The 25170-nt window shown below is 42.3% G+C and overlaps 1 protein-coding gene across 10 annotated transcripts in view; it reads left to right on the forward strand.

Moving 5' to 3' along the window:
- The window catches only part of KMT2C (lysine methyltransferase 2C), a 407832-nt gene that overhangs the window by 355413 nt on the left and 27249 nt on the right, over positions 1 to 25170 (forward strand). For all 10 annotated transcript variants that reach the window (XM_077491169.1, XM_077491171.1, XM_077491174.1 and 7 more), the window contains 4 exons: positions 5153 to 5368; positions 11328 to 11492; positions 12832 to 12970; positions 13064 to 13211. In XM_077491169.1, the coding sequence (XP_077347295.1) occupies positions 5153 to 5368; positions 11328 to 11492; positions 12832 to 12970; positions 13064 to 13211 (668 nt within the window). The remainder of the gene's footprint in view (positions 1 to 5152; positions 5369 to 11327; positions 11493 to 12831; positions 12971 to 13063; positions 13212 to 25170) is intronic.

A 25170-nucleotide genomic window follows, 5' to 3' on the forward strand; every position in this document is an offset into this window, starting at 1 on the left:
TGTAATCTGATGTTGAGGAAATTGATTTTGTGGATTAGCCTAGCAGTACTCTTTAGTTAGCCAGTGCACATAAGAAATCACTATGAGTCAGCCTATATTAATCAAAGAGTATAGGACACTGACTTGATATTCATAGACCCTGGATTATAGGCTAGTACCTTCAGGTGATTGAACTCTGGTGCTTTTAAGGATTCATCCCCTGTGTACCCCCGTTACCCTACCCTACCCTACGCTCTGAGTCCTCTATTTTTTTTGGTACTGTTATAAGGTGATGGACCTCCGCTCCCTTATGGAAAAATCACGCTCGGCTTTACTAGTTTATTTTTTTACTTTGAATTCCTCAATCAACTCCTCACATTCTTCTAATACAATAAGAATCGGCTCATCCAGGTCAGTTCATTTTCAGTAAAACCTCAGTAGCCGTACCCAGCCCTACACTGTGGATACGGCCTGTAAATTATGCTTCAGGTTCACATCACAGTTGTACACTTTGCTGCCACTTCCACATAAAGCTTTTTGCTGCGAGAACTACACTACAGGTTGGTGTGCACCCAGGTTGCATACTTCTTGTACATGCTTGCCCTATTTCTGCACCCTACTTCCTGAGTACCCCACAAGTTAATACCCTCACCCATAGCAATGGCAGAAACCAGACACAAGAGAGCCAAAGCTCAGGTGAAGCTTTGCTCTGCTGAAGGCATGCAGAAAACTTAAACTCATACTGATGATGCCTCCCTTGCACCAATGCAGGACGTTATTTTAACATTAAATTCTAGCTCCATCTCGGGCTCACAATAAGCAGCCAACCTAACTAGGGCAGGTTTTCTACAACTATGTCACAATTTCTTGGACACATAATGGCTTTAGTACAGCCATCCCTGTCCAGGGCTTGAAAATGCCAGGTTCCTGCTCTAGTTCCACTGCCTCTACCTGTATTTGATCACAGTATGCCTGCCATAGCAGAAGCAGACCTATAAGGGAAGGAAGAGGAGCAGGAAGCGGTGTTAGAAGAAACTGCAGAAGATTTTCCACCCTCACCTCCTATACACTTGTTATGTCTTCACACAATATGCTTGCCAATGTTGATATACTTAATACTTTTGTGCACAAAAGCCTCAATATTGGCGTTCTTGATTCTCCCCTGTCTCCTGCACTTTTGGGTACCATGGGACTAAATCTAAAGACCTTTCCTGTTCATGCACAAATAGAATGAGCAATCTGTAATGATTGGCTAAATCCAGAAAAGATTTTCACCCCTGTAAGAAACTATGCTGGGATCTAGCCAGTAGATAAAGTTTTTACAAATAACTGTTCTGTTCCAGAACCTCCTGCCATTTTAGCCTTAAATATCTTACTATATCAAAGCTATAGATTACCTATTGGCCTAATATAAACACCTATTTTGTTTGGGTACAGTGTCGCATGACTGCGCAATTGTCAGTTAAAGCAACGCAGTGCTGTATCGTAAAAATTGGCCTGGTCATTAAGGGGGTAAATCCCTTTGGTGGTTAAAGCACTAAATGGGAAGATATTCTAGAAGCAAAAATCTCCGCAAGAAGGGAATTCATTAATGGCATTAGCCAGTGTCTTCCAATGGACAATAAGTATAAAAGAGCCTATTCAACCTGGGTGGCTAAATTTGAGTGTAAAAAGGCATATTAAACAAAAAACAACTGTCCTTTAAAAAGTATAAAGCCAAGTGGTCATTGTCAGCATTGCAACTCTTCAAAGAATGCAATAAGAAATGTAAGCGTGCGATCAGGGCAGAAAAAATGGACCACAAGAGACACTTATTGGAGTAAAAACAAAAAATGTTTTGCACAAAAAAATGTTTTCAATATATTAACCACTTCAGCCCGGAAAGATTTTACACTCTTCCTGACCAGAGCACTTTTTACAATTTGGTACTGTGTTGCTTTAGCAATTAATTGCGCGGTCATGCAATGCTGTACCCAAGCGTCCTTTTTCTCCCACAAATAGCTTTCTTTTGGTGGTATTTGATCACCTCTGCGTGTGTTTTTTTTTTTTTTTTTGTTTTGTTTTTGGGCTATAAACAAAAAGAGCAACAATTTTTTACTTTTTGCTATAATATCCCCCAAAATGTTTTTAAACAAATTTCTTCATCAGTTTAGGCCAATATATATTCTACATATTTTTGGTAAACAAAATCGCAATAAGGGTTTATTGATTGGTTTGTGCAAAAGTTACAGCGTCTACAAAGTATGGGAAAGATTTTAGTAATGGCTATGATCTGCGATGTTTAGCGGTACTGTGACATTGTGATGGACAGAGTGGACACTTTTGACACGTTTGGGATTATTGACATTTATACAGTGATCAGTGCTATAAATATGCACTGATTACTGTGTAAATGTAGCTATAAACTGGTGGCGGTATGCACAGTTGAAACACTTCGTGGAATCCCTCCCTCAGCCCATCAGGTCGCAAGACAGCCTGCGCCCACTAGAGCGGCTGTGTGTAGTGACCGACGGAAGGAGAGGGATCTCGAAGATATACAAAATTTTGAATGGTTTTAAGTATTTGGAGCCCCTCCTTTTATTAGAAAATGGGAAGAAGAGTTTGGGACAGGAAGTACGGAGGCAGAGGTGTACAAAATATTAAGGATGCCACATGCGATCTCATCGGACATTCATTTATTGAAAATTAAATACAAGTGTATGGCACGGTGGTATTTAACCCGAGACAGATTACACCGATTTCAGAGCGGGCCTGTAATCTATGCTGGAGGGGGTGCACAGAAATAGGAACCATGTTCCACATTTGGTGGACTTGCCCTAAAATTAAAGTATTCTGGAAAGGAGTACTATCAATAATAGAAGAAATCGCAGCTTCAAAATACTAGAAGAGCCAAGGGTTTGTCTGCTCCATGGGGTAAGCATGCCCATAAAACAATATAGGAGAACATTGATACCAGGTCTCCTAAACACAGCAAAGAGTTTAATCCCCCACCACTGGAAAGACCCAGAGAGCCCCTCTCTGAAAAGTTGGTTCCGTAAAATTAATCAAATTTACCATCTAGAGCACTTAAAGTATAGCGGAGAAATAGGAGAAGTAGGGTTCGAAAAAAGATGGAAAAATTGGGTATAATATAAGAAATCACCAAGATATGCAGATAGGATGGTAGAAGAACCATAGCACGACTAAGGGCCAAAAAGGCTAGACCTTAGATATCTGGAGAGACCTAAGGGCGGGACGTGGGTGGGGGGAACTGAGCTGGGAGGGATAAAATTTTGTAAACATTTGTATACTGTAAGTGGGCGTGTTTGTAGCCCTCATTTAAAAAAACATCCATATTAAAGTAATAATTGCTACAATGATGTTGAAACGAGAAGAGAACAATGAACGGCAGAGTTGATTTAGGTCTCTCTAAAGTGTTGGCTGAAGTGGTAAAAAAAAATAAAAAATGTCACTGGTAGAGAAGGGGTGAACACTAGGGAGGCGATCATTAATGTGTGTGTTCGCTAGATGTGTTCTAACTGTAGGGGGATAGGACTGACTGAGGGAGGTGACATGTCATTGTTCCTACTAGTAGAAACAAACCATGTGTCTCCTCTCCCTTGACTGAACAGGGATTTGTGTGTTTACACACACTAATCCCCATGCTGGCTTTCGTGCACTCAATCGCGCCTGCCAGCCACGCGCAATGGGTCCCCTGCTGTGCAGCGGAGCGTGCGCCCTCTGGCGGCTCTTAAAGTAGAGGACGTATCTGCACGGGGTTTTTCCCAGTTGTGCCATTCTGCCAATGTATATCGGCAATTGGTTAATAGTAAAAAAAAAAGCGCATATAGGCCCCCCATGAAGGATAGTCAGCGGAAATTATTTATGAGTGAACAAGGAGAGGAGGCAACAATCTAAATACATTATTCTCTTATCTTTTTGCTAAGAAAGGGAGATTTATAAATAACCACTTAAGGACCGCCCTATAGCATATATACTGCACTTCCCACTAGGGGGTTGCTGTGATCCTGTGTCTCTGCTCCACGTTCTGTGGGTGCTGGCGGACTTCTGGTGGCCGGTAACTGCTGATCGGTGCAGCAGGCCCCCTACATCGAAATGCAGAATCACGTGTAAATATACATGATTCCGCACAGCATGGCCACCCTGTAGCAGTAACTTTGCTATAGGGTGATCGACAAGAGGTTAATCACCAAGGGGACACCAGGAATAATGAAGATAAAAAAAACAAGCAAGAGCATCTTATAGGTGGCGAAACACTGTCCAGCAATCCCTGCTGTCACCATCCCAGGTGTGGACTATTGGGCCATGTACATGGTCAGAACCATCAGTCTACCTCAAAGCTGTAGTTTCTGTCAGGAAGCTAAACTCCCTATTCATCCTAGTCATCTCACAAGGAACATCCTCAAATCCACCATTGCAAGATGGTGCATTTCAACATTGTGCCTCTGTTACCCAGCTTTATAAGGCCGCCACTTGGTCTTCTGTTCATACTTTTCAAAATTCTACTAGGTGGATGTCCAGTTTTCTGCAGATGCAGCTTTCGGCCATAAGGTTCTTGCAGCTGCACTCTGAAGTTGAGTCTGTTGATCCGTGTTGCTGAGTCTGTTGGCACAGTTCTGCTTGCCTAGTTGTTGCCCACCCTTTTCATTCATCGCTTGGGGATGTCTAATGGACTATGAATACTCAGCCTGTGTCATGTGCACTAAGATTTCCATTAAAGGAATTTTGATTTTCTGTAAATTCCATAACTTGGAGTATAGTACAGGTCAACCTCCATTCTAAGGATGGTTTATTACTTGCTATACTTTTTTTCTTAAATTTTTTATTATTGTAAATGTAAGTACAGATATATGTCCTTTACTACATGATTGGCAATTTCCGTTGCTAGTCAGCTTAGAAAGCCAAACACGGGACAGTAAAGAGTAGGTCTCCCTTTTGCATCCTGCCAAAAAAATGCTTGTAGCCATTATAGTGGACAGCTGTGGAAATCTTTTAAATGGAATAACTCTAAGTGTACATTATGCAGGAAACACAGCATTTTCCTACACATAAATTATCCATATTAGACATATTTTGTCAGCTTTTTTTTGCAAATATTTCAAGACTTGATTCATACAAAAACTGTACTAAGCATTGATTAAAATAGATTTGATTGATGCCTTTCTTCTCTCAGCACCCCTCAGAGAGTAAGGAGCTCGTCAGTTTTAATATTAACCAGAACCTGCTCTCAAGAACGGATTTTGAAATGGAGAGGAAGAAACCAAGGAATAAAAGAGTTCAGAGAAATACAGAAAAGGCTGCTGTCCCTCGCTCTAAGAAAAGGAAGAAGGAAGAGGAGCAGAAACCCCCTATATTTGCCTCTTCTGAGACTTTCACTCATATAAAACAGGTAAACGGTAAACATTAATTTTTGATTTTCTTTGAAAGTCCATTCATTGGAGCAGTTTTAAAGTAATTGTAAAGCTTAGATGTTTGCTATCCTCTATTCTGATAGAGGTACTATACAAATTTTTTGAAGAAGTGGTCTTGCTGGCACAAATTTACATTTTCTGCAGCGTATAGATCTATGTTAGACCAATCTAAGACCAGTACCCCTATGGGGGAAGAGGTGGAACACTGAGTGAAGGAGGTTTGCCTAATTTTCTACAAATCCTTCCCCCCCCCCCCTTCTCCCGTCGTCCTATATCCCCCACCCCTTTTTTTTATTTTTTTATCTGGGTGACCAGAAATAGATGAGGATTATCCTTGCAATGCACATTTTTGTTTTTCCAGGCTTCCCACCTTCACACTGTGTCTAAGTAAGTTGTGATAACTGTTCCATTGATTATGCTCAGCCCCATCCCCCGCTCTCTGCTCACAGGTTTTGACTGACAGCAATGTCTCCCACTGGTCTCGCCAAGCCTGTGAGGGAGGGAAGAAGAGCTGCTGCAGATGTGCACAGCATTAGATGGAGATCAGGTGTATAATCAAATTAAATAAATTATAGAATAGTTCATTCTTCCAGCGGATTATTATGTATTATAAACAATTAGAGCCCTTTCACACTCACAGTGCCTGAGCGTTGGCGGTAAGCTTTACCTTCGCTTCAGCAGCGCTTTTCGGCCCCTAGCAGGGTGTTTTTAATCCCCGCTAGCAGCCGAAAAAGGGTGCAAAGTGCCCCTGCCCATTGATTTCAATGGGCAGGGGCACTTTAGGAGCAGTGTATACACCGCTCATAAAGTGCCTCAAAGAAGCTTTTGACTCCCCGCTAGCGGCCGAAAAAGAGTTAAAAGTGCCAATGTCCATTGATTTCAATGGGCAGGGATGCTTTAGGAACGGTGTATACTCCTAAAATGCCTCAAAGCTGCTTGCAGGACTTTGACATCTTGCCAACGTACCGTTCAGGTGGGAAATCCCTCGGGATTTCACATTGAAGTGAAAGGAGAGGTGCTTTCCAGGCGCACAAGGAGAAATCCCACCAAGCAAGTCAGTTTGCAGTATGGAAAATTAAACAATTTAACCACTTTCAGACCGGACCATTTTGCTGGTAAATGACCAGAGGTCTTTTTACACTTTGGCACTGCGCTGCTTTAACTGGTAATTGCGCGGTCATGCAATGTTGTACCCAAACAAAATTTACGTCCTTTTCTTCCCACAAATAGAGCTTTCTTTTGATGGTATTTGATTGCCTCTGCGATTTTTATTTTTTGCGATATAAACGTAAAAAGACCGCAAATTTTGAAAAAAAATGATATTTTCTACTTTTTGTTATTAGAAAAATCCAATAAACTCAATTTTAGTCATACATTTAGGCCAAAATGTATTCAGCCACATGTCTTTGGTAAAAAAAAAGTCAATAATTGTATATTTATTGGTTTGCGCAAAAGTTGACACATCTACAAACTAAGGTACGTTTTCTGGAATTTACGCAGCTTTTAGTTTACGACTGCCTATCTCATTTCTTGAGGTGCTAAAATGGCAGGGCAGTACAAAACCCCCCCAAATGACCCCATTTTGGAAAGTAGACCCCCTAAGGAAATTGATAAGAGGCATGTTGAGCCCATTGAATATTTTATTTTTTTGCCTCAAGCGATTGAATAATGACAAAAAAAATAATTTTTTTTTTTTTTTACACAAAGTTGTCACTAAATGATATATTGCTCACACATGCTATGGGCGTATGTGAAATGACACCCCAAAATAAATTCTGCTGCTTCTCCTGAGTACGGGGATACCACATATGTGGGACTTTTTGGGAGCCTAGCCGCGTACGGGGCCCCGAAAACCAAGCACCGCCTTCAGGCTTTCTAAGGGCGTAAATTTTTGAGTTCACTTCTCACTACCTATTACAGTTTTGAAGGCCATAAAATGCCAAGATGGCACAAAACCCCCACAAATGACCCCATTTTAGAAAGTAGACACCCCAAGCTATTTGCTGAGAGGCATGTTGAGTTCATGGAATATTTTATATTTTGCCACAAGTTGCGGGAAAATTACAAACTTTTTTTTTTTTTTTTTTTTTTTTCACAAAGTTGTCACTAAATGATATATTGCTCATGCATGCCATGGGCATATGTGAAATGACACCCCAAAATAAATTCTGCTGCTTCTCCTGAGTACGGGGATACCACATATGTGGGACTTTTTGGGAGCCTAGCCGCGTACGGGGCCCCGAAAACCAAGCACCGCCTTCAGGCTTTCTAAGGGCGTAAATTTTTGAGTTCACTTCTCACTACCTATTACAGTTTTGAAGGCCATAAAATGCCAAGATGGCACAAAACCCCCACAAATGACCCCATTTTAGAAAGTAGACACCCCAAGCTATTTGCTGAGAGGCATGTTGAGTCCATGGAATATTTTATATTTTGCCACAAGTTGCGGGAAAATTACAAACTTTTTTTTTTTTTTTTTTCACAAAGTTGTCACTAAATGATATATTGCTCACGCATGCCATGGGCATATGTGAAATGACACCCCAAAATAAATTCTGCTGCTTCTCCTGAGTACGGGGATACCACATATGTGGGACTTTTTGGGAGCCTAGCCGCGTACGGGGCCCCGAAAACCAAGCACCGCCTTCAGGCTTTCTAAGGGCGTTACAGTTTTGAAGGCCATAAAATGCCAAGATGGCACAAACCCCCCCCCAAATGACCCCATTTTGGAAAGTAGACACCCCTAAATTTAGGGGTACACTAGTGAGACTAGGTAATAAATGGCGGGTGCCCTGAAACTATAAAAAAATAACTAACCAACCAGCGTCACCTGTAACAGTTATATGGTGATCACTGGTGAAAGGGTTAACTAGGGGGCAATCGGGGGGCTTTATGTGGTAGTATATGGGGGTCCCTGGCGCTATAAAAAGCTGCAGCGAACCTAAATACCTACCTGCCTAACTAGCGTCACCTGTGACACTAATACAGCGATCAGAAAAACGATCGCTTATTAGGCTGGGTTCACACTGGAGCGATGCGGGAACGCCACGAATGCGCGGCGGGTTCCCGCATCGCATGCCTCCCGGCGGCAGTTCACACTGCCCTATGCGAACTGCTGGGAGTGTCAGTGAAATGTTACTGACACCCCCAGATCAGTTCGCATATCGCAGTGCGATCTGCAAACTCGGATCGCATGGTGTGAACACCCATGCGATCCGATTCTGCTGCGGGCCAAAAAAAGGGTCCCGTGCGAATGTGCGGCGGGTGTGGCGGGTGCGGCGAATGGCTGAACTCGAATGGCACAGAGATCGGATGTGATTTGCACTGCAGTGCGGTGCGAATCACATCCGTTCTCATAAACCGCTGCAATGTGAACCCAGCCTTAGTGACACTGGCGACGGGGGGTGATCACGGGGTTAAACCTTTATTGGGGGGGTTAGGGGGGTACCTTAGAACTAAAGGGGGCTAACCCTAACTGCCCTAACAGTTATTAGTCACAAATGACACCCGCCGGGTGATCAGGGGGTTAAACCTTTATTAGGTAATAAATGGCGGGTGCCCTGAAACTATAAAAAAATAACTAACCAACCAGCGTCACCTGTAACAGTTATATGGTGATCACTGGTGAAAGGGTTAACTAGGGGGCAATCAGGGGGCTTTATGCGGTAGTATATGGGGGTCCCTGGCGCTATAAAAAGCTGCGGCGAACCTAAATACCTACCTGCCTAACTAGCGTCACCTGTGACACTAATACGGCGATCAGAAAAATGATCGCTTATTAGGCTGGGTTCACACTGGAGCGATGCGGAAACGCCGCGAATCCGCGGCGGGTTCCCGCATCGCATGCCTCCCGGCGGCAGTTCACACTGCCCTATGCGAACTGCTGGGAGTGTCAGTGAAATGTTACTGACAACCCCAGATCAGTTCGCATATCGCAGTGCGATCTGCAAACTCGGATCGCATGGTGTGAACACCCATGTGATCCGATTCTGCTGCGGGCCAAAAAAAGGGTCCCGTGCGAATTTGCGGCGGGTGCGGCGAATGGCTGAACTCGAATCGCACAGAGATCGGATGTGATTTGCACTGCAGTGCGGTGCGAATCACATCCGTTCTCATAAACCGCTGCAATGTGAACCCAGCCTTAGTGACACTGGCGACGGGGGGTGATCACGGGGTTAAACCTTTATTGGGGGGGTTAGGGGGGTACCTTAGAACTAAAGGGGGCTAACCCTAACTGCCCTAACAGTTATTAGTCACAAATGACACCCGCCGGGTGATCAGGGGGTTAAACCTTTATTAGGTAATAAATGGCGGGTGCCCTGAAACTATAAAAAAATAACTAACCAACCAGCGTCACCTGTAACAGTTATATGGTGATCACTGGTGAAAGGGTTAACTAGGGGGCAATCAGGGGGCTTTATGCGGTAGTATATGGGGGTCCCTGGCGCTATAAAAAGCTGCGGCGAACCTAAATACCTACCTGCCTAACTAGCGTCACCTGTGACACTAATACGGCGATCAGAAAAATGATCGCTTATTAGGCTGGGTTCACACTGGAGCGATGCGGAAACGCCGCGAATCCGCGGCGGGTTCCCGCATCGCATGCCTCCCGGCGGCAGTTCACACTGCCCTATGCGAACTGCTGGGAGTGTCAGTGAAATGTTACTGACACCCCCAGATCAGTTCGCATATCGCAGTGCGATCTGCAAACTCGGATCGCATGGTGTGAACACCCATGCGATCCGATTCTGCTGCGGGCCAAAAAAAGGGTCCCGTGCGAATTTGCGGCGGGTGTGGCGGGTGCGGCGAATGGCTGAACTCGAATCACACAGAGATCGGATGTGATTTGCACTGCAGTGCGGTGCGAATCACATTCGTTCTCATAAACCGCTGCAATGTGAACCCAGCCTTAGTGACACTGGCGACGGGGGGTGATCACGGGGTTAAACCTTTATTGGGGGGGTTAGGGGGGTACATTAGAACTAAAGGGGGCTAACTCTAACTGCCCTAACAGTTATTACAGTCACAAATGACACCAATGCAAAAAAAAAAAAATGACATTGGTGTCACTGTGACTGGGGGGCAGGGGTAATTGGGGGGGTGATCGGGGGGTAAAGGGGGGGTGTGAGTGTGCCTGGCATGTTCTACTGTGTGTGTAGAGTGTTGGTGCAACTCACCGATCCTCTCTCCTCGGTGTCGGAACGAAAAATACCGACACGGAGGAGAGAATACATCACTTCCTCTCCTGTGTTTACATTACAGGAGAGGAAGTGATGTCACGGGGGATTTCTATTCGTCGGGAGCGATCGCGAGGGGGTGGCCATGAATGAATGGCCGCCCCCTCGTCCCGGATCGCTCCCGGACGAAAACCGACCGCCACAGGCACCGGGCGGTGGCCCGATCGGGCCCCCGACCCACGGGAGGCAAGGGACGTACATGTAAGCCCTTATGCCTGCCCGTGCCATTCTGCCGACGTACATCGGCGTGCGGCGGTCGGCAACTGGTTAAGGTTAAAGTAAAATTTAAGGTTAAAAATGAGTTAATCATGTTTCATGGGGGTGCTGTGTGTAAAAACTTCAAATTTTCTGGGAAACTAGACAGTTTAACAGAAAAATGCGCCTAAAACACACACGTCTCTACCTTGGTTCATGAAGATTTAGGTTAATAGGGAAGTCTGTTGGAGACCCTTCTGTTGGCAACTTTTGTGGAATGTGGTGCTACCTACCCAGGTGACAATCCTTAATACGTACTAAAGAAACTTTAGGTTCTTGTCTTACAATTTTATTCTCGGGTTTCTCCAGGTCATGTGCATGCTAGCTGCATTTTGTTTTATTTTAAAATCTCTTCATCTGTAGACTTATTTGAACTGCAAAATTAGCAGTGTGGTTCTAGTCACTATAATACATTTTAGATTTTACATGCTTATTTTCTTTTCAGCAACTCTCTCTACTTCCTCTAATTGAGCCAATTGTGGGAATGAATTTTGCACAGTTTCTTCCTTATGGCACTGGCCCAATAAGTGCTGGGAGTCGTCTTCTGGGGACCTTCGGCTGTGCCTCCCTTGATGGTGTTTCGGATTATTATTCCCAGTTGATTTTCAAGGTTTGTGCATTAATATAATATACAAGATTTACAATGATTTGAACTAATTTGTTATGCTTGTGAATTCATGAGGTCTAGCTTTCCCTTTATATATTAGCACTAAGATGGTGCTAATGAAGATGTGCTTGAAATGTGTAGTTTTGTCTGCTTTTATTCCTATACATAAGTGGAAATATACAGTGAGGGGGAAAAGTATTTGATCCCCTGCTGATTTTGTACGTTTGCCCACTGAGAAAAAAATGATCAGTCTATAATTTTAATGGTATTTTTTTATTTCAACAGTGAGAGACAGAATAACTTGACTAATGTATTCAGGATTCAATCTAGTCTATGGCTTTTCATTTATCTAGAAAAAAAATCCTAGAAGGATACAGTGAGGGAAAAAAAAGATTTGATCTCCTGCAGATTTTGTAGGTTTGCCCACTGACAAAAATGATTAGTCTATACAGTGAGAGACAGAAATACAACAAAAATATCGAGAAAAACGCATTTCAAAAAAGTTATCAATTGATTTGCATTTTATTGAGTGAAATTAGTATTTGACCCCTTCGCAAAACATGACTTAGTACTTTAATGGCAAAACCCTTGTTGGCAATCGCAGAGGTCAGACTTTTTTTTTTAGTTGGCTACCAGGTTTGCACACATCTCAGGAGATCCTCTCCAAGTCATTAAGGTTTCGAGGATGACTTTGGTAACTTGAACCTTCAGCTCCCTCCACATTTTCTATGGAATTAAGATCTAAAGACTGGCTAAGCCACTTAAGGACTGAAAGGATATGCCCCCTTAAAGACCAGGCCATTTTTTGCGATACAGCACTGCACCGCATTAACTGACAATTACAAGGTCGTGCGACACTGTACCCAAACAAAATTGATGTCCTTTTTTTTCCCCCCCCACAAATAGAGCTTTGTTTTGGTAGTATTTGATCACCTCTGCGGTTTTTCTTTTTTGTGCTATAAACAAACAGCAACAATTTCGGGGGAAAAAAAGTAACTTTTTGCTGTAATACATCGGAACGTTTTTTTATACAGTTTTTTCTGCCAGCATCAACCCAAACTCATTACCAAGATACACAGTAATTTAGTTGCAGGTTTTGAGCAACATGTGGTACCATATCATACCTGTTATTTAACAATCTCTGTACCCTGCACCTTTCTACAAATCGTGTTTTTTCAGAAATGTTTACGATCCCTTAGGCTTTTTTCTTTTTCTACATGAATTAATTGTAGAGATGCAATTTTTTTTCTGTAAAAAAATTATTTTAGTCTGTATATCTTATTTTTATTTTTTTCGTATTAAAAACTGTTTCATAACACAGTCATATCATTTGTTTTAACAGCAAAATAATCTCAGTAATCCACCCACACCTCCAGCCTCTTTGCCACCAACTCCACCTCCAGTGGCCTGCCAGAAGATGGTGAATGGTTATGCCACCACTGAAGAGCTGGCAGGAAAAGCTGCTATTCTTGGAGGACATGGTATCTCTAATATTGCCTATTACATAAAAACATATTATCATAATCTATGTATTGCTGTTATCATTGCATTCATGTTCCACTTTTTCATTTCAGTTACCAAAGCTCTGGGACCCAAACAATTCCACCTGCCTTTCAGGTCCCAGGATGATCTTTTGGCTAGAGCCATAACTCAGGGACCTAAATCAGTGGATGTCCCAGCTTCATTACCCACACCACCTCACAATAATCAGGAGGAGTTGAGGTAAGCCAGTCTCTATCTTAATGAAACCTATAACACCTTGTACCCCAGATAAAGCAGGGTGAAGAAGATATGGAACTCTAGTTTTCCACCCAAATATGTATATAAAACTATACCTGCTTTATTATACAAGTAAAAAGAAAAGGTCAGTTTCATATTCATAAAATATGGCCATCTATTTTGATTTTGAGGATGATAGTCCATTGGGGCAGGCTCCCTTTGGTGGTAACCCTAGGCAACTGGACTAATCGTGCTTGCGTTCTCCTACTTCCCAACATATTTCAAAGGGATGAGCATCTTCATCAAGGGGAGGGAACACAAGCTGATTACCATCTATTAAGGTCTTTCTTGTTTCTGTCCACTAGTAATATTAACCCTTACACTCCCAGACACTAAAAGGTGTATAAACACTCCAATTCATATACAATATATTCCAGTAAGATTCATAAAAAGAAAATCCTCTATGACTGAGGGGGGTCTTGATGAATTATACTAAACACATATTTGCATCAATATATTTAACAATATACTGCAACAGGGTTTATAAAAAGCATTTAAGATTGAGTTCAACATTTTCATCCTATTAGGATAAAAGCTCATTATTTTATATGTCCATTCACTTTCTTTTCGATCCCAAAAATGAATGATGTCACACCAATTGGTTTTAACTTGTTAAATAGCAGTGATTTATTAAATACCGTAGTTATTACTCTGGCAGTTTGGGAAGTGCTGGCTTTTCTTGTGATTTTTTTTTTTATTATTATTATAAAAACTTGGCATGTTAACACTTCCTTCATGATCAAACCATAGATTGCAGAGAACATGAGAAAAGTCTCAGAATTCAAAAATCATTAAGATCTTTTGTACTACAGATTTATTACAATTTTTGTACATGTTTATTGACAGTATACTGCAATTTGTTACTTTTGAGGAGATTGAACCTATCTATTTGTCCTGGTGATCATTTTCACAAGGACTAATACTGAGGAAAATCTAAAATTTTAATTTGTCACAAGAACAGCAACAGAGGAAAAATTTGCTCAGGACAATTAAGTGATGACTGAGGTAATTTCTATTTTATTTTGGAAGAATTTTCTGTTGCTTCCCGATGTAATTTATCTGACATGCTCAATTTAAAACAAAGACGAAAAGTTAAGTTAATCTATCCTGGACACATTCCAAGCAAATGTCTCCCAGAAAAGATGGTTCTTTCTCTAAGAGTACATGTTTTAGAATTGAGATCCAAGAGACATCCCATATTGAGATTCTCCATGAGCATTCTAGTCTGAATGGTAGCCTCCTTTGTAGTAGTACCGATCACCCAATTCCATTCCAAGAACTTTCCAACAGAACATTTTGTCCACCTGGATAAAGCAGGCTCCTTCTCTCAATTTTTCCCATGCTCCAGTCCAGCCAAGCAAGGAATTTCCTATGTTGGTGGGTCACCGCCCCAGCCTTTACATTGGGGAGGGCCTTCCTTCCCTATCACTGTAGAGTTATCGCAACAGATGCAAGTTTCTCAGGCTGGGGATGTGTTACAGTCCAAGGCACATAGGCATTGAAGGAAGCCAAGCTCCTAATCAAAATCTTGGAACTCAGAGCAGTCAGGTTAACCCTGCAGCACTAGACCCCACTTCTGAAGGGGCACCCTATCAGGGTTCAGTCAGACGATACCATGGCGGTGGCCTACATCAATCATCAAGGGGGGTGCCAGGAGTCTGGCCACCTTGAAGGAAGTGTGCCAGATTATCTCTTGTTCAGCAATCTATGTGGTCCACATCCCAGGATTGGACAACTGGAAAGCAGATTATTTCTCTTGCCATTGACTGGATGTAGGAGAATGGGCCCTTCATCCAGATGTCTTCAATCTGATATGCCAAAAATTAGGAATTCTTGATGTGGACATCCTAGCCACCAGATTCAACTGCAGGTTACCTCTGTCCATTTCAAAGAATATCTCCTCATGTGGTTTTATATACCCATTTGACCAGATTGGCTGGAATTTCCTGGGCTTTTCGGCACTAAGCCAATGTAGCCCAGTTGTGTAAGGCCCCTGCTTGGTCTTCTGTTCATACCCTTTCAAAGTTTTATCAGGTGGATGTCAAATCTTATGCTGATGCAGCTTTTGGTTGCAAGATTCTTGCATGCCTCTCTGTCCTATTATTAACCACCCTTTCTTGAGGACATCTCATGGTGTATGAATAGTGTGTCCTTTACTGTATGGTTAAGATAATTGGAATTTTGACGTACCTGTAAATTGCATACCTTGGAGTACAGGGCACAGGCCACACTCCCCTCCATTCCTTGGTTTAATCGCCATTGCTTTCTACAAAAGTGAAGGCTCAGAGTGTGGAAGGGTTAAAGGGGAGGTGCCTTTTCTGTACTGTGTCTTCTATTGGACTCCAAGATATGTAATTTACAGGTGAGTCAAAATTCCTTTTTTTGCTTTAGAGATGCTAATCATCTGCCAATATCTTATGAGTCTCAGAAATTCCAGCGGTCGGATTTATTGGTAATTATTCCCAGGTCCACAAGAACCATTTAGAGGGGATCCCACTTTTCTTGATTTTACTTTTATATTTACAGAGAATGTAGCAAGTAAAGTTGGAGTAATACTAGAGTTGCCATAGGAGATAGGGATCTTAAATTGACCATTGAATCCCTGCAGTAGGGTTTGTGGGCTCCGCCGCTATGATTGGCTGGAGCTGCAATGCCATCACTCCCGCGCATAAGCGATCACAACAGACCCTTTAGAAACTGCACGATCGAGCCGTTTCTTCAGTTCGCATGCCATGGGTGCAAGCGTATATGGTAAATATCTCCTAAACCTGCATGGTTACACTACCTACAGGTAAGCCTTATTATAGGCTTACCTGTAGGTACAAGTGGTGTAACGGGGTTTACAGTCACTTTAACCTCGCCACAGAACAGCTTTTCTTTGTTTCCTGTGTTGCACCCTTTTTGCTGTATTCCAAGTCCTGGTTAGGACTGAGTAACGGTCCTCCTCAGGTTGGAAAGTTTGAAGTGAGTGGTTACATCTGCAGTGATCTGCCCCCTCCTTCAGCTCTCAGTTGTGACCTCACTTTCCCCACAGAGCCACAAGCTGTAATGTGCATGCTTGTCATATGCCCCTGTCTCTATAACATCACACTGTTTACAAGAAACAGAGATATATAACAGTATGCTGAGCTGTGGGATTTTCAGCTGTAGGAGACTACTGTACATGAAAAGGATTAAATGAGCTTCAGCTGATTCTCCACCCCACTCTTCTGAGGAAGTTTGGATTTGCAGAGGTTAATCTGCTTCTCTGGGTAACTGACACAGTGAGAGCTAAAGAGGGAAAAAGCAGCTTCACTCCTCGGACTTGATAGGATAGGAGGGTGAGAGGAGCTGCCTGTTTGTGAAGAAATTCTGAGAACCGCTTAAATGGGAGGAGGGAGACATGTGAGAAGATTTGAAGCTCTGCTGAAGTCTGCCAGGAGTTGATGTCAGTCATTCAGAAGAGGAAGAAGGGGTTGGATCCAGACTTCATGGTTGGGATGACACTGCATGAGGGACATTAGCCCCTCCCACAGGTTTTTTATTTGATTTCACAAGCAAGGGTGCACATTTTAGAGGGCAGAAAATCGTTTTTCTTTATCGTACATCACAGGACACAGAGCCATAGTAATAACTGTATGGGTATATAGGCCACCTTTAGGTGATGGTCACTGGCATGCCCTATGACAGGAAGTTCACTCCCTATATAACCCCTCCCATTAATGGGAGTACCTCTGTTTTTCCACCAGTGTCTTAGGTGTTGATCATGAGTAAAGATGTGCTATGCAGAGACTCCACTGGTGTATTCCTTGATGGAGCAAGCCTTTGCAACCGGATCCATCCAAAGTGCCATTGAGGCCAAAGTGGTTGGTACCCAGTCTTTGTGCCAGAAGAAACAAGGTTTTGCCTGTAACGCTTCTCTCTTGAGAGCTGGACCCTGGGATTCAGTGCTTTGGTCAGATTGCAGTGCCATAAAGCTTACTTTACTAGGTGGAACCCTTAATAAAAAAGGGACCCCAGTCCTTGAAGGTTTTTTAATGGTGCCCGCCGTGATGGGTGAAGATTGGGTCTGTTTGGTTGTACCACAGAACCCTGCGGCGGGATAAGGCAAGTGGAGATTTCTAAGGAATGGGAAAAAAATATTCCTTTTGGATTTCTGCTATACAGTAAATGTTGTCTTGCCTAAAGTCACCACTAGGGGGCTGTAATGAGCACATACCTGTTTCCATGCTTTCAGATTCCACTCTGTGTCAGCTGAAGCTGCACATCTTCTTCCAGCCATCCATCCTGGCCACCGGTAAGAGATTGGAGGGTGGGGGGGATTGGGTGGGATTACTCCATCTGGGAATATTTTCTCTCCCCCTCTCCAGGAGCAGGCGGGGGGGACACTGTAAGGTCCGGCGGTTTGCCGATCCGCTCCCTCCACTGCCTTCAGCAGCGGCGGCTTTCCTCTTCCCCCTCCACTGCCCTCACCAGCTGCGGCTCTCCTCTTCCCCATGCTCTCCTCCTACACCACCAGTGAGGAAGTAAGGGAGCGTGACTTGGTGCGGGCGTCAGGGCTGGGATTATTAGCTTATAAAAAAGCTCCATCGTCAGTCTCATTTGGACTAATGGAGGGACACAGAAGCAGACTTGGGCATGTGCGTGTGGGACACAGGCATTCCCCCAATGCACATTTACTTCACATCAGGCCGAGCGTAGAATAGCAGTAACAATTACTGAACTATTGCTCAGCAGTGGGTGCATCTTTTCCCTTGTAAAGTACCTCTGAATTTGTGCTTAAGACTATGCATTCCAGAAGGAGACGTATAAGTTCCTCAAAAAGGGTAACAAAGGTATCAGCTTCAGGCTCTGAGGACCCTAGTCTCACCCCAGCAATGACACCCCCCCCCCCCCCCCCCGAAGATCCAGGGGTAGCTGATCAGGGTGAGCCATCTGGTTTAAGTGTTGCAACTGTTTCCAACACTTCAACCCCTGTCTACATTATTAAGGATGTTTTCTCCTTAGCTTTAGTGGGGCTGGAGGAAAGACTGACTGCTCTAATCACATCTTCCCAGCATGGGAAAAAGCACGATAGGTCCCCTGCTACCGCCCAGGTCCCTCAAGCAGAGGATCGTTGGGCAGGGAAGCATGAGGCCCGCTCAGGGGACCGTGGAAGGGTGAATCGTCTTCTGAGGAATCAATTGTGGAAGAGCCTTTTTCAGCTCATTTTTCTCAATCTGAAAGATTGCTGGTGCAATCGCTGGCAGAAATAGTTTGCTCCACAGTTTAGCTACCTTTTAAATGAGTCAGCTGGAAAACCCACTTTTACTTTGGGTTCCCTAAAGCCTCCCCAAGCTATGCATACTTTTCCTGTTCATCCATTGCTGGAACAGCTTATGTATTCTGAGTGGGATCACCCTGATAAGCATTTTCTCCCTCCTAAAACGTTCTCTACACTTTGTGCTATGGAGGAAAAATTATTTAAAAAGCGGTATATACCGGCAATTGATGTGGCTATTTCCTCTGTGAATAAAAATGTAACTTGTCCAGTAGACAATGCACACATGCTTAAAGATCCACCCGATAAAAGATTGAAATTCCTCTTAAAAAGCTTGTTTTCTTTGGCAGGAACAGTAACTCAACCTGCAGTGGCGACAATAGGTGTATGTCTATCCCTGAAGGACCAGTTGAGACAGGTGCTCAAGGTCATCCCTGATCAACAGGCACAGGATTTAGCTGAGCTGCCAGGGATATTATGTTTTGCTATTGACGCTATTCTGGCTGGTTTTCCTTTTCATGGTGAACGGCTGTTTGGAGAGGATTTGGATAAATACATCCAGAAAATTTTAAGTGGGAAAAGTACACTTTTGCCAATTAAGAAAAAGAATAAACACCCTTCATTTAAATGGGCTCCTTCTGCTGGGTCAGGGGCGTCCTGGTAATCAGTCAACTACCTGGAAAACCTAGGTTGGGTTACTAACCAAGAGAAATCTTCCTTAAAACCATTAAGAATGCTTGGGTCTTATTATAGATACAGACCAGAAAAGGAGCTGGTCCGGGTCGTCAGAGCAAAGAGACCCTCCTTTTCACCTTTGCATGAGGTTTTTAGGGAAGATGGTGGCTTTGTTCAAAGCCGTTCCCTACGCTCAGTTTAATTTGAGACTGCTGCAACACAGTATCCTGTCCGATTGGAACAAAAATGTCCAAGCCTAATGCCCCATACACACGGTTGGACATTCTGACAACAAAATCCATCAGATTTTTTCTGACGGATTTTGGCCCAAACTTGTCTTGCATACACACGGTCGCACAAAGTTGTTGGAAAATCCGATCGTTCTGAACGCGGTGACATAGAACACGTACGTCAGGACTATGAAGATGGCAGTAGCCAATAGCTTCCGTCACGTAATTTATTATGAGCATGCGTGGAATTGTCTACACACGATTAGAATTTAAAAGACCGGATTTTGTTGTTGGAAAATTTTAGATCCTGCTCTCAAACTTTGTGTGTCGGAAATTCCGAGGGAAAAAGTCAGATGGAGCCCACACACAATTGGATTTTCTGACAACAAGATCCGATCGCACATTTCCCATCACAGTCCGACCGTGTGTACAGGGCATTAGACCTCCCAATGCATTTATCTCCTAGGCCAGAGCCTCAGTTGCTGATGGTAAGTATCTGCAGAAGGGGAAATCCTTCTTACCGGTCACATGGAAAGTTGTAACAGATGCCTGCTTTTCCGGTTGGGGAGCAGTCCTGAGGCTACTGCCCAGAGGAAGAGGTCCAGATCTGAAAGGACCTTGCCCATCAATATTCTAGAGATTTGGGCAGCACGCTTGGCCCTGAGAGCCTGGACATACAGATTACAGAATTGTCCTGTCAGAATCCAATCTGAAAATGCCACGGCAGTTGCCTATATCAATCACCAGGGGGGTACAAGAAGTCTTGCGGCCCAGAAAGAGGTGAACCATATCCCAGCTGAGGCAGAAAATCATGTTCCTTGCCTGTCAGCAGTCTTCATTCCAGGAATAGAAAATTGGCAGGTGGACTACTTGAGTCGCCAGCAGTTATTCCCAGGGGAATGGTCCCTTCACCCCAATATATTCCTGGCAATATACCAGAGATGGGTGGTCCCAGATGTAGAGCTATTCGTGTCCTGGTTCAACAAAAAGATCGACAACTTTGTGTCAAGAACAAGGGATCCTCTAGCATGCGGGACAGATGCCTTGCTGACTCCGTGGGATCAGTTTTCACTGATTTATGCATTCCCTCCTATTCTGCTGCTTCCACTCCTTCGCAGGATCAAGCTGGAAAGAAAGTTGATGGTTCTTGTGGCCCCGACGTGGACCAGAAGATCTTGATATGCAGAGATCATAAAGATGGCGGTAGGGGACCCTTAGACCCTTCTACCACATCCGGATCTGCTCTCGCAGGGTTCAGTATTTCATCCTACTTTACAAGCGCTAAATTTAATGGTTTGGCTACTGAAACCCACATTCTGAGGAAACGTGGGCTGTCAGGTTCAGTTGTATCTACTTTGATTAATGCAAGAAGTCAGAGTCATATATTATAGAACCTGGAAGGCATATGTTTCCTGGTGTGAATCCAGGGGTTGGCATCCCAGAAAGTATGTTATAAGTAGAATCCTTGCCTTTCTTTAAGTAGAGTTAGAGATGAAGCTGGCCTTGAGTACTATCAAAGGCCAGGTCTTGGCCTTATCGATATGGTTTCAATGACCACTTGCTTCATTCTTTGGTCCTAGCTTTTTACAGGGGGTATCATGACATAATCCACCGGTTAAGCCACCCCTAAACCCCTGGGACTTGAATTTAGTCCTGTCGGTATTACAGAAACAGCCTTTTGAGCAGATGCAACATTTTTACAAGGAAGCAAATTTTTCTGGAAGAAGGGTATCAGAGTTGGCTGCTCTTTCTTGTAAAGAGCCATATTTAATTTTTCACAAGGATAGGGGTAGTATTGGGTCCTCATCCTAACTTTCTACCGAAGGTAGTGTCAGGTTTTCATCTAAAAATAAAAACAAGGGGATAGGATGCGCTATGGAGTTTGTTATACAGAGATTATATATAATGTAATATAGGTAAGAGCAGCCTCTATTTTGTTTCCATCCGGTGGATGGAACAGTGAGTCAGATAAGGAAAAGGAAATAGATGTGGCGCTATACCTTATTAGACCAACTTAGTATGGAAATCGTAAAAATGTACAAATTTTCCAGCTTGCTGGCTAATAATTTAAAGTAGTAGATATAAAATCCAAAACGGAACTAAATGAAATAAATAATAAAATAAATAAATGATAAAGTGTTTAAAAGGATCAATCAATATTAAATGGTGAATACAAAGTGAATATAAATTTTCCAGCGTGCTGGTTGATAATTTGAAATAAGGATATAAAATCCACGATAAAATAAATAACTGAGATAGATAAATAAATAAGTAATTAATAATGTGTTACTAAAATACCATAAATCAATCAATATTAAATAGTGAATGCAAAAATTACAAATACTAAAAAGTGCCTGTGACTGTGATTATGGCGCGACCAAGTGACTTGGTTTACAAAATCAAGGAAAATACCATAAAAGGAGGGTTCAACCCAAAAAATGGGAAAAACAAGAAATAATATTCAAAATTATAAAAGCGTGAATACAAGTGGAAGAGTAAGTGAAAAAATATATAACACGCTGTGTGAAATTGCAGAACATGCCAAAGTTGCAAAATTAAAAATAAAATTAAGTCCAGAAAGTGAAAAAAATCTTGCAATGAAATATATGTGAAGACGGTGAATAAAACCAAATAAAATTAGATGTGAAAGTCCAATTGAATAAAAAATTAAATTAAATTAAAAGGTCTTCTGTGTATAGGAGAGGAGTGGAGGGAGTGACTTCGCTTTCCGTTCGCAGTGAACGTTTATGAATTTTGCTCTCACCAGAGATATAACCCCGTCCGGGGTGGATCAGCCTTCACAGTATAAGCCACTGTGTCGCTTCTTGGGCTGTCTCTGCTGTGATGCTGGGGGGATCCCTCGTTCCTCCGTGGGTGTGTTGTACCTCGTTTACATATGATAGAAATTTTTTCACTTACTCTTCCACTTGTATTCACGCTTTTATAATTTTGAATATTATTTCTTGTTTTTCCCATTTTTTGGGTTGAACCCTCCTTTTATGGTATTTTCCTTGATTTTGTAAACCAAGTCACTTGGTCGCGCCATAATCACAGTCACAGGCACTTTTAGTATTTGTAATTTTTGCATTCACTATTTAATATTGATTGATTTATGGTATTTTAGTAACACATTATTAATTACTTATTTATTTATCTATCTCAGTTATTCATTTTATCGTGGATTTTATATCCTTATTTCAAATTATCAACCAGCACGCTGGAAAATTTATATTCACTTTGTATTCACCATTTAATATTGATTGATCCTTTTAAACACTTTATCATTTATTTATTTTATTATTTATTTCATTTAGTTCTGTTTTGGATTTTATATCTACTACTTTAAATTATTAGCCAGCAAGCTGAAAAATTTGTACATTTTTACGATTTCCATACTAAGTTGGTCTAATAAGGTATAGCGCCACATCTATTTCCTTTTCCTTATCAGGTTTTCATCTAAGCCAGGATATTATTCTACCTTAATTTTTTTACAGAACCCTGTTCTATGGAGGAAAAGTCGCTGCATTTACTGGATGTAGTGAGAGCAAAGTCTATTTGAAAGCGACTGCTCAGATTCAAAAAACAAATGTTTTGCTCATGCTGCCTGAAGGTCCTAGGAAAGGACAGGCAGCAGCGAAGTCTACTATTTCTAAGTGGATTCTGCAAGTATTTGTTCAAGCTTATGGTTTGAAGAGGAAGATTCCAGGGCTGTTAGTGCTTCGTGGGTAGTGCATCGCCATGCCTCCATGGCTCAAATCTGCAATGCCGCAACTTGGTCTTCAGTCCATACATTCACTAGATTCTATTAGTTGGATGTAAAAAGGCATCATGAGGATATCGTCTTTGGACGCAGTGTGCTGCAGGCTACAGTATAGGTCCTCAAGTCTGAGGGCACCCTGTTTTTGTTTGTCTCTCCCTCCTATCAAATAGCAGTGCTCTGGGACATCCCATATAGTTATTACTATGGCTCCGTGATGTACTCCTAGAAAAATATTTTACAGGCAAGCAGTTATAAAAATCCTATTTTCTTTGCGTACATCATGGGACACAGAGGTCCCTCCCTTCTTTGGTTACACGTGTATTGCTTTTCTACAAAACTGAGGTACTCCCAGTAATGGGAGGGGTTATATAGGGAGTAAACTTCCTGTCTTAGGGCGTGCCAGTGTCGATCACCTAAAGGTGGCCTATATACCCATATAGTTATTACTATGACTCTGTGTCCCGTGATGTACTCTAAGAAAAGGATTTTACAGGTAAGCTTTTATAAAAATCCTATTTTCATTGTAGCAGTTCACCATTTTTCAGATAATGAAAAAAAAAAGTAATCCATACTTTTAAGGTCTTTGGAACAAATGGAGCAAATCTTCGTACTGTGTTGGTGGTGACTTGGATTTGTGAAACCATGTCACTCTGAGTAAAATCCTTAAGAGGTCCCCTCCATCACAAGGATAAACCCTTGTGGCATTTGCATCAAATGTCTGAAGCCCTGATCTTCTGCTTTGATGGCATCTTATAAGTATCTAAGCTTTTGTCTAGCATGTCGACTATGTGCCTACATTTTTTTAAATAATTGGGCAGATTTGAGGGACCGCATGGTCTTTTTTTCTGCCATCACTCTTCTGTTTCCATGCATAAAACACTTTGACTGACCTGGGACACAGACTATTCTCTCAAGGAACATCTTCACTTGTACTTAAAACAAAGTTGTCTCTTCAGACTTTCCCTAGAAACTGTCATTCGTAATGCCACCTGTGCTCGCAGTGTGCTCCTGCCTCAACGCAGGAGTGAGGGTTCACCCAAAAAGTTTCCTCAGGGTGTGGATGCTTTTCTCCCCCCAGAGTGCTACATCTCAATACAATGGGTAGCACCTTCTTCCCCTTTCTCTCCTCCTACTCCCCACACCTGAAGTGTCTTAACAGGTGTTACCAACACATCATTGTATTCTAACGCAAGCAATAAGAAATCAGTGTTTTTAACATGCTTATGGGCGCCTTGCACTTGGCATATTATTTTTTACCTTATTGAATAAATCTGCATATCTCTAGGAAACTTTGTTTTTTTAGTTTGGTATAAAGAGGGGAAATGGTTTCTCTTTAAATTTTTTATTGCTGTGTCTCCATTGGGTAGATGCACTCCTCTGTTTGTACTGGTGACTTGTGTCACTAAGAAAAGGAAATTAAGGGAAATACTAAATTTTTGAGTTGTCCCCATTACAAGAGGTCAGGCGGGATTGCCCAGTGGGGATATCTGATCCTGAGACAACTGTCTAGGAAAGAAATTCTCCTCACTTTTGTGGATTTTCTCTAATTTCAAGATGCATCTCTGGGACAGGAAACAAAGGGACATTTCCCCAGTAGTATGCAGACTGCAATGAAAAAAAAAACTGGTAAGGAGTTTAACCCTTCCCTAATCTAACCTAAACCAAAAACAAAATTTTGACTGCACATACACTTTAATTGAATCAGAAAGTGCTAAGACGATCTGTTTCAAAGTGGAACTTTAGCCACAACAACTTGATAAAAAATAATGTTCTTTAGCAGAGAACATGCATTCCACATTAATAATTATGCTACCAAAATTAGTATGCTATAAATTGCCTCCAGCACTGTTTCTTCCTGTCGGAGGCTGCTATTTTGCTGAAGGCCAGTAAATCTAGTTGTCAGGAAATCCACTTTAAGTTCTACTTTCACCAAGCAGTACCAAGTCATGTCTTTTATGAGATTGTTTGGGGAGGTTTTAAGGTTTATCTATCTATTGT

This window comes from Lithobates pipiens, unplaced genomic scaffold, assembly GCF_037356315.1.
Source record: "Lithobates pipiens isolate NorthernLeopardFrog02 unplaced genomic scaffold, aLitPip1_a1.2 Scaffold_19, whole genome shotgun sequence".
NCBI classification, from domain to species: domain Eukaryota; kingdom Metazoa; phylum Chordata; class Amphibia; order Anura; family Ranidae; genus Lithobates; species Lithobates pipiens.